This window comes from Rhinolophus sinicus, chromosome 16 (assembly GCF_057876585.1).
Source record: "Rhinolophus sinicus isolate RSI-liver-muscle chromosome 16, RSI-T2T, whole genome shotgun sequence".
Lineage (NCBI taxonomy): Eukaryota > Metazoa > Chordata > Mammalia > Chiroptera > Rhinolophidae > Rhinolophus > Rhinolophus sinicus.
The window spans coordinates 48,427,778-48,442,360 of record NC_142516.1 but is presented as its reverse complement, the minus strand read 5'-3'; the positions used below and the strand labels follow the sequence as shown (position 1 = coordinate 48,442,360).

Here is a 14,583-nt window from a genome sequence, read left to right as displayed (position 1 = left end):
CCCACACAGTTCCTGGTACTCTGTTCTTGTTTAATTTGAGTTTGTTTACTCACTCGTGGTAGGATTGTTCAAAAGGGCTTTTACCCTCCTATTGCAAGCGATTAATTCCTGTCAAAGGTCAGCAGCATAGGCACATACAGTATGGGACAAGACTGTTTCTCAGCATGAGCTGGGCTGGGGAGGGTGAGAAGGGCAAGAATAAGGAAATGTGTGTCTGTGTTGCTGCTGTCACAAGCCCCACAAGAAAATAAGTTTCCACACCAAAAAGTGGGCTGCTTTGCGAGTGCCTGTGGAAAAGTGTGGATGGCTGCGTGGGTCCTGCTGGATTGAAGGGCCTGACTCTATGTGATTCCCTGCAACAAATGGTAGTGGTGGGGGGTGTGTATACACACAGACACACGCAGCAGCCAGCCTCCAATTTCAGCTCTGGCAGAAGATAACAATTCTCAGCTCGCCTTTCCAGGGTTATTTTTGGCTGGGGCTGTTCGCTGATGGCAAAAGGTTCAGCCCCCTCCCAACTCCCTCCCTTGTCCTTGTTCAAAAGAGAAACTTGTGCGTGTAAACTGCTCACTCCCAAGGAGACCAGGAGACTAGGCTGCGGGTGAAAGGGGAGAGGGTCCGGGGTTGCGGGAGAGGATCCCAAATCCTGCTCCAGCTCTCATCCCCCCTCCTCCCCCCAGGCCATTTTCTAGCGGAGGGTGGTCCCCGGAGACAAACTATCGCTGGGGACAGCTTGGGCCAGGCACACAAGGAGGAGTCGCCAGGGGTCTGGGTAGCTGGCCCTGGGAACGGGCTTTTGGGACGACACCCCGAAAGTGAGTCCAACTGGGGAAAGAAATTGCGGGCCCCTGGGGCGATCTGGCTGTAGAGGTGGTGGGTCGGGAGAAAACTTTTCTTGGAAGGTAGAGGCCAGACTTTGCTGGGGCAGCGAGGGGCCGCGCTGAGAAGGAAGATCGACTGGTCGGTGCCGCGGGAGGGCGCAGGGCGCAGGCCGGCTGGGGAGGGGGCCGGGGCGCGAGGCGGAGTCGGGCCTGCCGTCAGGCTGGTGGGGGCCCCCCCACGGGCTGCAGATTCCCTCCGACTCCCAGGAGCCGCGGCACTACCGGCCAGGAGGCGCCATGGAGGGGAGTCCCATCCCGGTGCTGACGGTGCCCACGGCGCCCTACGAGGACCAGCGGCCAACCGGCGGCGGGGGGCTGAGGCGGCCCACGGGTCTCTTCGAGGGCCAGCGCAACTACCTGCCCAACTTCATCCAGAGCGTGCTGTCATCCATCGACCTGCGCGATCGCCAGGGCTGCACCATGGTGGTGGGCAGCGACGGCAGGTACTTCAGCAGGACGGCCACCGAGATCGTGGTGCAGATGGCCGCGGCCAACGGGGTGAGTTGCCTGGTAGTCCCGCGCTGCCCGCTGTGCCGCTACCATTCCGCCTTCTCTCTCCTGCCGCCTCCTACCTGCTGGCCCCGGTAGACCCGGGGCCCCACCCAGGCTCTGCTGCTCTCCCCTGTCCTCTCCTTCAATGTCCCACCACCGCGGCTCTCCACAACCTCCCTGATGCACCCCGGACATTGTTGCAACCGAATAGTTGCAATCATCTTCCACCCTAAATTTTGGCTCTGCCAGATTTAACAATAGTGTCTCAGAATACACACACACACACACACACACACACACACACACACACGTGGATCACTGACATATTTGGCAAGAGCAAACCTTGAAGGCTTTTAATATCGTTGGTTCATGAACCCAGTAGAATTATTTCGTGATTAATTTCATGTAGATAGGGATGGGGTGGGCATCAATTTGATGCTATACAGCCTGGGCTCTCAGTTCCCCAGAGACATCTCTAAATGGTCTGAAATGAGATTTGCAAGGCCTTTCTTCAAGCAATTCCCGGCTTCTCTCCAAGATGCCCTTTGGCATTTGACAACATTTCATGCCTCTTCTCCCTTTCAGTTTTCATCCTCATTTCCTCTCCATTCTCCCACGACCTCTGCAGCCTTCTTTTGCAATTGGAATTCTCAGACGTTGGGTTCTGCCCCCCCCCCCCCCCCCCCCCCCCCCCCCCGTTTTTCTTCTTTCTTCCTATCCTACAACTAGAAGCACCTTTGGCATATCCTCATACCTTGATTTCCTCCTTCCCAAATCTGGCAGCATCTCAAGGACTTCTACGTGAGGGATGCCTAACTTCAGCGGCCTCTGAATTCTATGTGGGAAACACTGTCTAAAAGAGTAATTTCAACCTGGTTAATGCAGTTAGACCCATAAACATAGACCTTTTCTTTAAGTGAAATCTCTGCAGATTATATAAATGAGAGTGAGCATTTTAAAAAGTGAAAGTAAACAATTAATTATCTGACATTTGGATTCCCTCCTTCTTCTTCCCAACACTGTTCTCTTTATTCCCTTCCTTCCTTCCTTCCTTCCTTCCTTCCTTCCTTCCTTCCTTCCTCCCTCCCTCCCTCCCTCCCTCCCTCCCTCCCTCCCTCCCTCCCTCCCTTTCTTTCTTTCTTTTTTTCTCTTTCTGCTATAATTCCCACTTCTCAGGATTTTTTTTTTTTTTTTTTTTTTTTTTTTTTTTTTTAATATCCAAAAGCAGTTGGGAGAAACAGGGCCAAAGGATAAGTTGGGTGGCGGAACTGTGATTTCCAGTGCCAGCAGATGATGCTGGAGATACAAGACTTGTGTTTGTCTCCATCTCTCACTTGGGGTTGGTGAAAGTTGGCTTGAATCGGGGATTTGGAGAGAGGCTGACAAATGGTCTTTTCTCTTGTCTGAGAAAGCTCTTTCCATGGACTGATGGAGAATAACGAGCCATCGGAGAGCTATAGCAGCTTTCAAATGCCTTCCTGGGCCAATTTTTCCAGGGAGTGAAAAAAACATAGCTTGTCCAATATTTATTGTGGGTCAGGTTATTTTTGAAGCTACAGTTGTTGATTTGAGTGGGGAAATGATTATTATGTTTTATTATTTCTTGGCATACTTTACCGTAAGGACTCTTCAACCTCTTACTTCAATGGGTCTCCTCTGATAAACACATTTTATTAACTTTGAGGAGAGTTTATTTTAGGAGATGGTTAGCATATGTTAATATATGCTTAAAATAGAGTCAATTTAACCTAGCAGTTGTTATGAAGGGCAGAATGACAAATTAAAATCCACATAGAAGCACCATCTCTAAAATAATCTGAAAGTACTACTTTTAAGATAGGTGCGCATGGGTGAAAAAATGCTGGGCACTTATCAAAATTTCAAACAGCCAATTTTAACCAATCTTTTCCTCAGTTTGTTCACCTTGGGGGCTTTTGCGAAAAGCAAAGTGAATAATCAGAAAGCTGTCTTTGGGAGAAAGGTGTTTGGATAACTGTAAGCAAAATTAGTGTTGAGTAATTGTAAATTGATGGGAATGCACTTGTGTCCTAACTTGGACTGTTGAGTTATATTCAGGAATGATGAACTTTAATTCCAAATGCTGTGGCCTTTTTAAATTTCCTATTGAATATTCATAAACAGGCTAGAAAAATAGTAGAAAAAGAATTTCTTTCTTTGAACTGATTGGACGTAATTTGACTAGGTGGGCTGCGTTCTCTCTACTTGACAAATCTTTTTTTTTTGGTTGAACAAGTTAATTTACAAAGCAAGTTTCTATTAAAAAACAAAACAAAACAAAAACCACCACCACCAACAACAAAAAAGTTGCTCTTTGGTTATGTAATTGCTGGAGGAGAACAGAAGTTTGAAATTTATAAAATGATAAACTACACTACCAATGTTTTAATATCTCATAAAGTTTGAAATAGATTCCCAGACATATACCTATACAATCTTGGATTTATAAATTTTTTGTTTTAAAATTATGAAACTTTCAAACGTTTGGAAAAGTGGAAAGAATAAATTAATGACATTTTATTTGCCCATACCCTACATTGTTAACATTTTTCCATACCTGTTTCATCTTATTTGAGACCTAAAGTATTTTAAAGTATATTAAAGAAAATGACATTTTACCTCTAAATTCTTCAGTGTGGATCTCTAAAAATTAAGAATATTTTTCTTTGACAATTACTCTGAAATGTTTTTTTTATAGCTGGTTTGTTGAAACTGGTTTCTTCTAATCAACGAACACACATTGCATTTGGTGCAACCTAGAAAGTACCTCCCTCTTTATTTTGTTAATGAAATATACTTGTTGAAGACACTAGGCCAGTCAATTGTCCTGTAGAACGTACCCCCACCCCACCTTTTGTAGAATTTTCTGATTATTTCTTGGTGTCATTTAACATTTTACTCTATTCATTTTTTGTTTGTTTTTGATGAACTGAAAATTAGTTGTAAATACTGAATTAGATTCAGGGTGAACATTTTTTTTTTACAAGAATATTTTATAGGCGATGATATACATTCATGTTGTATCACATTAGGAAACACGTCTCTGGTTGTCCCATCATTCGTGATGTTGAGACGATTACAGGGCTATGGTGGTGATTACCTGTGTCTTCCATTATCTTCTCTCTTAGGACTAGCAAGTAGCCTGTTGGGTAAACTTTGTACCATGTGAATATTCATTTCCATGTCAACCTTTACCCAGTTATTTTAGCATCCATTCATGATCTTGGCTTGAGCAGAATATATCATTAGGGGTTTCAAAACGATGATTTTCCAATTCTCTAAATCCATTTACATGTTTTAGCTGGCATTTTTCTATAAGCTGGGCATTTCCCTCACAACTGGGCTTTTGGGTTATTCTGTAATAGAATTTCCTCTGGAAAGCAGGGTATATGTTTATTTCTCTCCCTTTCTTAATTACCAATTTTCATAGTAAGGATTTAGTGAAACTGCCACTTTTGTTGGTGATGCCTGAATTTTGCTTTGCTGTAGCTTTTTTGAGTATCACTGTGGACTCTTGGATATATATATAATCAATTTGAATGGATTAGTGAATAATGAAAAGACGCTTTTTACCCATTTTTGTAGATTTTATGTGGCTATGTGAATTTGCCTAAAAAATCCCCAGAAGATTCTCCTTTAAAAATACAAACTGTCATGCTATATAGAGTGAAAGAAAAATAACTACTAAGTACAAAGAGTAAAATTGTGTCATTTAAATGAATTATGATTAAGCTTAGTTTGTAACTAATTGACTTTTTATCCTATTTCTCTTTCCATCTGCTTCAGATCCTCTTCAGGGATTTAGATCCTCTATATATCAATTTATTCTAATCTCTTAAAGAGTTCAAGAGCTAGATACAACATAATGGCTGCAAAAGAATGCTTTTGCTGGTCTTTGGGTGGATCCATCTGTGGCTAGGAGCATTCTCTCTCTCTCTCCTTTGTTCTAATCTTTTTTAGTCTTAAACTACCTTTAGTATTGAACGATGACAGCACTGTGTCTGCCTCAAGATGTTTCTGACTTCTTCTACAGTGTTTTCTCTCTGGAGATGACATTGTGTATCAATACTATCCAATAGAACTTCCTGTGATGATGGAAATAGTCTGTAATCTGCATTACCACTAGGCACGTCTGACTATTGAACACTTGAAATGCAGCTAATGCTAATGAAGAACTGAATTTTACATTTTATTTAATTTTAATGAATAATAGGCGCAAGTGGTTAGCAACTACCATGCTGAACAGCATAGCTCTATAACTTAGCATTTAAAGTGTGTGTGTGTGTATGTGTGTGTGTGTGTGTGTGTGTTTAACTGAACCAGACTGTTACAATCAAAAGCAACTGTGGGTTAAATAAAGGGAGGTCACCAAATACTACAAATACATATTTGGCAAACCCAACCCAGTCTTTAGCCTAGGAGACAATAAGATGAGGTAGAAAAAGCACCGTATCAACAGCTGGAAGGCTCACCTTCTTTTCCTAGCTCTGCCTTACACGTTGTAGGGCAAATGCTTTAACCTTTTGAAAAACCTAGAAACCACTTGTTCCGTCATCTATAAATTGGAAATGACAGCCTCACTGAATTATCCTGGGAATTAGATAAAGCACTTCATATAAATGCGTTCTGTTACATCCACAGCTCTAAGAAATAGAAGGGAGTATTATTATGATCCACGGAATACATCTCAGACAATAATCATTTGAATGCATGTATTGAATAAAACATGCAATGGGCTTCTTTACAAGTAACTTATGTCACTGTTGCACATTTTAGCCAAAAGAAAATCCATTTGTTGACTAGCTATGTACCGTGTCGGCCATGCGATGATCATCAACAGCAATTATGATTGAATTGCAGAATTCAAGAGCTTCTCCATGCCTTGTAAAACGTTTTGGAAGCCAAAGCTGAAGTGCAATGGCATGAGGAAGCTGGGTCAGCAAGGGACTGGGTGTGCCCTCCAGTTAAAATGCACAGGTTGTATTTGATTCCAACAGGCCATGAAAAGGTGGTTGCTCCAAAGAATGAGAACACACTTGCCTTGACATTTACTAGTCTATCTAGGGGACAATTTGGTGTGGCCCCAAATACAAGGAACACAGGTTTGGAAGGGAATCCGAGTGAGATGTGGTGGTGGGTGGGAGGAAGGGAGGGAACAACAAGGAAGCAAGAGAGAGAAACCTGTGGTTCAACACAGAAGGCTTCTTTCTGGGAATGGCTCTGGGAATCTGGGGTTGGCTGGCTACACGTCTTCTCTCTTGAAGGGAAGAAGAACTGGGTGGTGATTACTTCCTATTTGTTACTGGATTTCACTACAAAATAGGTGACTAGAATGAGCTACTATGGCCCAGACATTAGGAATGCTTGTAATACATTAGAAAACCCGAAAGAATCTTCCTAACTCTATCTTGCTTCCCTTCCCTGATCCCCAGCCCTGATTTGGGGAATTGGGGAATCTATTATATGAGCAGCAGCAAATTTTAGAGAGCCTTTGGTTCCATCTATCTCCTGTTTGGGCCAGGTCATTCTTGAATCTTTTAGTCTCAAATTTTCATTCACATTTTTTGTGGAGAAGTAAAAGGAGAGGGAGAGGTTTTGAGAACAGCTGGGCCCTTCCAGTTGCTGGGGTGGGTTATTTTAAGCTTTGTTTAATGTGTCCCGAGACCCAGATGGCATTTTTAACTAAGCTGCTTTATTAAACTTTCTGACAAAGCATAATGATGTTTATTGAAAAGACAGGCACACATCAGCAACGTTATGTGTGAAACTTGCCCTAAGAATGTTCTATGAAACATCTGTTCTCTTTGAGCCCTTTGTGGACTCTGGAAATTTGCTAGTTTCTGTACAGACTTGAGGAATAGAAGTTGGAACCGATTTTTGGGGAATCTCAGCATAGGTATTAGCTTCACCAACTTTAACCCTCCTCTTTTGGGCCTTGCCACTCTTGTTTTAGATAATAGTAATATGAACAAACACTGTAATAGATTTTGAACAGGATTGTTTGGGAATAATAGGCAGGAAAAAAAAGGTCTAAATTTCCTAGGGATTTTTAAATTGAAGGTGGAATGTTCTTTGTTAGCCTACAGCCTTCACAGTTAATTGCAAACACTCAAGATTTGGACAATATGCCCTTACTGTTTATTCTTGCATAGCCAAAGGGAAAGTTTTAGGTTCTTTCATCTGACTTGACTCTCATTAGTTATGAATAAGATGATATTTAGAATATACACAAGACTTGTTAAAAACCCACATTTTCTGCATCCTTAAATAGCTTTCATCTCTTACATTTTTAGTGACATCAAATTTTGGACTAAAGTCTGTATTTGTATGAAGAGAAAATTTTCAGGAACATTCAATCCCTAAAGAAATTCTTTTTCTTGGCATAAAATCACAGAAAGTTTTCTTTTCCTTTCCAAGTCTCTACTAATAGTTGCTTTGTACAAATATAATATTAAGTTCTTGCCTTTACATTGTTTTCCTCTAATACAAGTTCTATTTTATAGCTAGGGTTATCTCAGTTTGCATTTAGGAATTTCTAATGGAAAGAGAAAAGAATTTGAAATCATTCTGTTTGACAAAAGGTCCCACAAAATCTTAGTAGCGTTTTACAAAAATTGGTTAATATCTATATTATATGAAAAGCTTTTCCGAATCAATAAGAAAATTTGAACAATTCAAAAGAAATATTGTTAACCGCAAACACATGAAAAGGTGGTCAACCTCATAATTACCAAAGAAATATAAATAAAAGAATTCCATCAATTTGAAAAAAATAGAAAATGCCCACAGTTGATGTAGGTGTTGGAAAATTGTCATGTTTGTACACTGTTGGTGGAAGTTAAATTGATACAACTTTTTGCTCAGGTAATTTGGCAGTGTATATCTAAATGAATAGAGTTCTTGTCCAATAATCCAGGAATCCCTTAATATAAGACTCTATCCTGTAGATTTTTTTTTAACTTGTTAAAAAGATTTTTGTTAATACATAGCTAACATATAATATTACCCTGTTTCCCGGAAAATGAGACCTAGCTGGACAATCAGCTCTAATGCATCTTTTGGAACAAAAATTAATATAAGACTCAGATATAACATAATATAATATAATATAATATAATATAATATAATATAATATAATATAATATAATATAATATAATATAATATAATATAATATAATATAATATAATATAATATATAATATAATGTAATACCAAGTCTTATATTAATTTTTGCTCCAAAAGACACATTATAGCTGAATGGTCCAGCTAGGTCATATTTTCGGGGAAACACGGTATGTTAGTTTCAGGCATACAACATAGTTATTCAACATTTATACACCTAAAGAAGTGATCACCATGGTAAGTCTAGCAATCAACTGACACCGTACTATGCTATCACAATATTACTGACTATATTCCCTATGCTGTACATTACATCCCCATGACTTATTTGTTTTGTAGCTGGAAATTTGAACTTCTTGTTCCCCTTCACATCCCCTCCTTTTTAAATTTATCAATTACAGTTGATATTCAATATTATTTTATTATTAATTTCAGGTGTACAGCATAGTAATTAGACATTTATATAATTTAAGAAGTGATTCCCCTGACTAGTCTAGTACCCACCTGTCACTACCATGTTTCCCCGAAAATAAGACCTAGCTGGACCATCAGCTCTGATGTATCTTTTGGAGCAAAAATTAATATAAGACCCGGTATTATATTGTATTATATTATATTATATTATATTATATTATATTATATTATATTATATTATATTATAGAAGACCCGATCTTATATTATATTAAAATAAGACTGGGTCTTATATTAATTTTCGTTCCAAAAGACGCATTAGAGCTGATGATCTGGCTAGGTCTTATTTTGGGGGAAACACGGTATGCATAGCTATTACCATACTATTGACTATATTCCCTGTGCTTTACTTTATATCCCATGACTATTTTGTAGCTACTAATTTGTACTTCTTAATCCCATTACCTTTTTCACCCTGCCCCTCAACCCCCTCCCATCTCTCACCCTGATAAATCTTGTACCCATCTGACACCATGCGTAATTATTACAGTATTATTGACCATGTTTCCTATGCTATACCCTACATCCCATGACTACTTTGCAACAACCAATTTGTACTTCTTAATCCCTTCACCTTTTTCATCCCCCACCAACCTTTTTCCATCTGGCAGCCATCAAAATGTTCTCTATCTATGAGTTTATTTCTGTTTTGTTTGCTTGTGTATTTTGTTCTTTAGATTCCATCTATAAGTGAAATCACATTACATCTATCTTTCTCTGTCTTACATACTCCACTCAGCACAATACTCTCTAGGTCCATCCATATTGTTGCAGATGGCAAGATTTCATTCTTTTTTATGGCTGAGTAATATTCCATTGTGTAAATATACCACCTCTTCTTTAGCCAATCATCCATTCAGGGACACCCAATTACCTTCATTTCCTGGCTATTGTAAATAATGCTGCAATGAACAGATGGATGCACATGCCCCTTTCACGTAGTGTTTTGGATTTCTTTGCATAAATACCCAGAAGTGGGATTACTGGGTCCTTCTTTGTCTCTTTGTTATAGCCTTTGCTTTAAAGTCTATTTTGTCTGGTGTAAGTATTACTACCCCAGCTTCTTCTTCTTTTTTTTTTTTATCTCCATTTTCATGAAATATCTTTTTCCGTCCTTTTATTTTGAGCCTGTATGTGTCTTTCAATCTGAAGTGAGGCTTTTACAGGCAGCTTATATAAGGGTCTTGTTTTTTATCCATTTATCCACCCTATCTTTTGATTGTAGCATTTAATCCATTTACATTTAAAGTAATTGTTGATAGGTATGCAGTTATTGCCATTTTATTATTCATAATTTTTAATCTCCCTTTCCCCTCTCCTTAAAGAAGTCCCTTTAACATCCCTGTGATACTGGTTTGGTGATGATGAAGTCCTTTAGCTTTTTTTGTCTGGGAAGCTCTTTATCTGTTCTTTGATTCTAAATGATAGCTTTGCTGGATAAAGTAATCTTGGTTGTAGGTCCTTGCTTTTCATCACTTTGAATATTTCATTCCAATTCCTTCTGGTCTGCAAAGTTTCTGTTGAGAAACCAGCTGATCGTCTTATGGAAGCTCCCTTATAGGCAGCTAACTGCTTTTCTCTTGCTGCTTTTAAGAGTCTTTCTTTGTCTTTAGTTTTTGGCATTTTAATTATGACGTGTCTTGGTTTGGGCCTCTTTAGGTTCACCTTGTTTGGGACTCTGCACTTCCTGGGTTTGTATGTCTATTTCCTTTGTCAGACTAGGGAAGTTTTCCATCATCATTTTTTGAAATTGGTTTTCAATTCCTTGCTCTCTCTTTTCTCTTTCTGGTGCCCCTATGATGTGAATGCTTCTATGCTTGATGTTGTCCCAGAGGCCCCTTAAATTGTCTTCACCTTTTTGGATTCTCTTCTCTTCTTGCTGTTCTTATTGGGTGTTTTCTGCTACCTTATCTTCTAAATCACTGATTCGATCTTCTGCTTTATCTAATCTACTGTTGATTCCCTCTAATGTATTCTTCATTTCTGACTGGTTCTTTTTTATATTTTCTATCTCCATTTTTATGTTTCCTATGTCTTTTTCGAAGTTCTCCTTGATACCGTTGGGCATACTTATAACCAGTGTTTTGAACTCTGTATCTGGAGGACGGCTTGTCTCCATTTTTTTTTTTTTTTTTTTTTTTAGAGCTTTGTTTTGTTCTTTCATTTGGGACATGTTCATTCATCTCCCCATTTTTGCTGCCTCCTGTGTTTGTTTCTATGTATTATGTAGGGCTGCTATGCCTCCCAGTCTTAGTAAAATGGCCTTATGTAGTAGGTGTTCTGTGGGACCTAGTGGCATAGGCTCACCTGGGCTGGGTGCTCCAGGTGTGTCCCTGTGTGTGTTGTGTGTGCCCTCCTATTGTAGCTGAGCCTTGGTTGCTGTTGGCTTATCAGTGGGAGGGATTGACACTTGGGCTGATTGGTTATGAGGACTGGCTGTGACTACAGTGGAGGAACTGTAGTGCAGGGGCTGACTTTCCAGAGCAGGATTTGCGTTAGCAGAGCTCTAGTGCCTGTCCAGTCTGCCCTTTGGGTGTGTCATCCTTAGAGGTGGGTGGGTGATGCTCTGGCTCATTCTGAAGCAGGCCACTGGGTGTGCTGGTTCCCAGGGCCTCCTGGGAGGGGTCTCGCTGCAGGCCAAGTTCAGCTGCAGCCTGTGCCCTTCCCAAGGCCACCTGGCATGAACCCCAAAGCAATCCATAGATGGTTGTCTCCCACACTGGACTTGGAGGTGCCTTGAGAGGCCAAGCCATAAACCAAGGCTGGCTGTCACTAGTGCTGGCTTGGGGCTGCTCAGCAAGAGGTACAGGACATGCCAAAGCCAGATGCTGCTTATGTATTTGGAAGATTTTAGGAAACTGAGCCAAGGCAGGTTGTTTGTATGGAAAAGCTGCTGGAAGCATCTTGAGTGTGCCTGAAAGTTGGGTGGGGTGTTGTGTCAGGGACTCACCAGGGCTGGGCCAGTGAAGGTTGTTAGCCAAGTGGATGAAGACTAAGCTATAGCAGCTGCCTGCATCTGCATGCTGGAACATGGGGAGGGCTCAACAAAGAAACAGCGGCCTCTGCCAGCACTTCTGTCTGGGAGAAAGCTGCCTTTCTAGCCCTCACCGTGAAGCCAGACGATTCAGTTCCTTCCTGTGTGTCCCTAGCACCTTTTTGAGCTGTTGCCCCAGCACTGGAGCTCAGAGTGAGTAAAGCCGTTAGCGAGGAAGTCCATGTGTGGGCCTTTAAGGAGCACCCAGGACTCCAGCAGGCCCCCATCCACCCAGCCGCAATCTTTGCTAGTTTTTACAGCCAGATATTGTAGGGACTTCTCTACCTGGCACCGGAACCCTGGGCTGGGGTGCCTGGTGTGGGGCTGGGACGCCTCGCTCCTTTGGAGGGGACCTCTGTAGCCAAGATATCCCTCCCAATTTTTGATGATCACACATGGGTATGGGACCAGCCCGTTCTCCATCTCTGCCCCTCCTACCAATCTCAAGGTGGCGTCTTCTATATATCCAGTTGTAGTGCTTTAGTTCAGTTAGACTTCAGGTGATTCTCAATGATGGTTGTTCTGTAGTTTAGTTGTAATTTGATGTGGTGATGAGAGGAGGCAAGTACAGCATTTACCTACTTATCCATCTTGACCAGAAATCTATCCTGTAGATTTTCTAGTACAAATGTGCAAATATCTGTGTACAAGAATATTCACTGCAGCATTTTGCTAAAGAAAAACTTGGAAGCAATCTATATGTTCAGCAGTAGAGAATAGGCACATAATTTATGACACAACCACACTATGGCTATATTAAAATCCATAAACAAAGGAGGTGGATCCATACGTGACATGAGAAAGATGTGAATGATAGTTTGTTAAGTGAAATAAAGCAATTAGTGGAGTATCATGTGTAGTACTTTTGTGAATCTAATATAGGCATAGAAAATAGGGTTTGAAGAACACACTCCAAACAGTTAACAGTGAATATATCTGGGGTCTGTGTGTGTACATGGTGGAGGAGGTAGAATCCTTTCCATTCTACTTCATATGCTTTTCATTATCAAATAATCATACATGTATACACATTGCTTTTATAACTAAACACATCAGTAAAAAATAATGAAGAAAAAAAAAGAAGCTTTACATTTGAATCACCGTAATATCATTTGCAACTTGTATGATCACGGGGAAGTCATATAGCCTTTTTGGGTTTATTCCCTCATTTATAAAAATAGGGAAAGTAATAATACTTACCCCTGCCATCTTTCTGTGTTATCGGAAGGACTGCATGGGGTAATGGATTATTATCAATTATTTAATTTATTTATTTATATAACACAATTACTACCAAATTATTTCCTTCTGATAGAAACACAAGAAAGACATGTGCACATGTTCTTATTGGTCTTAGTAGATTTACTGATCAGAAGGTGCCTGTTGATCTGGTGATCACAGTTGCTTTGGTAAGGCTTCCTCTTGACTTTTGGCATTCCTCCCTGCTGCTGGCTAAGGCTTGGTGACGACTGCTGAAGTCATGAAGCCCTTCCCTTCCCAGTGTGCACACGTGCACACACACACACACACACGTACACACTCACTTACTCACTCATGCACACACACACACTCATGCATATGCAGCCTGCTATGATATTTGTGGCAGCAGCTGCTCTGGCATAAACTTTAACTCAGCGTAAAGGAGGTTGTTGTTTTTTTGCATGATCTGTGCATTATTTCCTGTTATGCATTAGCTGTGTCAATGCCATGCTTTTGCACCTTAAACCCTTCTGAGGCTCAGGCTGTATTAAGAGCAGAACAACCCCTCCCCGCCCCCACACACACCCCATTGCCCCCTCCTGAGACCACATCTTAATCTGCTCATTTTATGAGGATTTTCAAGTCTAACGGACTGGGCCATGTGAGAGATCACTGAGAGGAACAGACCAAGCAGCGGCTAAGAGACTCCACGCTAATCTGCTGAGTAGTCTGCAAATGCACAGCTGCAGGAGCGAGTGATTCTTTAAAGTACTTTGTCAGGCTGTTTGTCAGGGTGCCTGTTCCTACAGCCCTGCCGAATGTTTGGTTAGGAGGCATAATCTTTTTTTGGACAGGATCTCCCAAATGTAAAGTGACAGATGCTAATGTGGAATACAATACAGACAATCCAGCTTGCTGTCATAAATAACAGTAAATTGTTTAATCTTGCTGAGTTGTAAATCTATGATTGCCAGAGGTCTTTAGTTCCCTGGAACATACGATAGGGGGTGGAGGCATTTAGCAAATGGGCAGCTATTGTTTCCCAACCAGACAGAAAGTGACCTGGTGGAATTTATTTAAAGAGCCATATAAATATATTTTAATTGACATAACAACTAGTCACAGAAACACACATACCTATAAAGAGAGACTGATTTTTTTTGCTGTTTTGTAATATATATATATATGGTCTATCTACAGAGGTGTCAAAAATACTGAGCTTTTTGTTTTGGGAATATATATATATACACACACACACATACACACACACACATATATTTATATATATATATATATATATATATATATATATATATATATATATATACCTGCCGTATATATAATATTTTATCTACCTATAAAGG

The 14,583-nt window shown here is 40.5% G+C and overlaps 1 protein-coding gene across 1 annotated transcript in view; it reads left to right on the top strand.

Annotated features, from left to right (window-relative positions):
* The first annotated feature begins 539 nt into the window (after window positions 1-539).
* The window catches only part of PGM5 (phosphoglucomutase 5), a 178,060-nt gene continuing 164,016 nt past the window's right edge, over window positions 540-14,583 (top strand). The window contains exon 1 of the mRNA XM_019730342.3: window positions 540-1,379. Within this exon, the coding sequence (XP_019585901.1) occupies window positions 1,119-1,379 (261 nt within the window). The 5' untranslated portion in view covers window positions 540-1,118. The remainder of the gene's footprint in view (window positions 1,380-14,583) is intronic.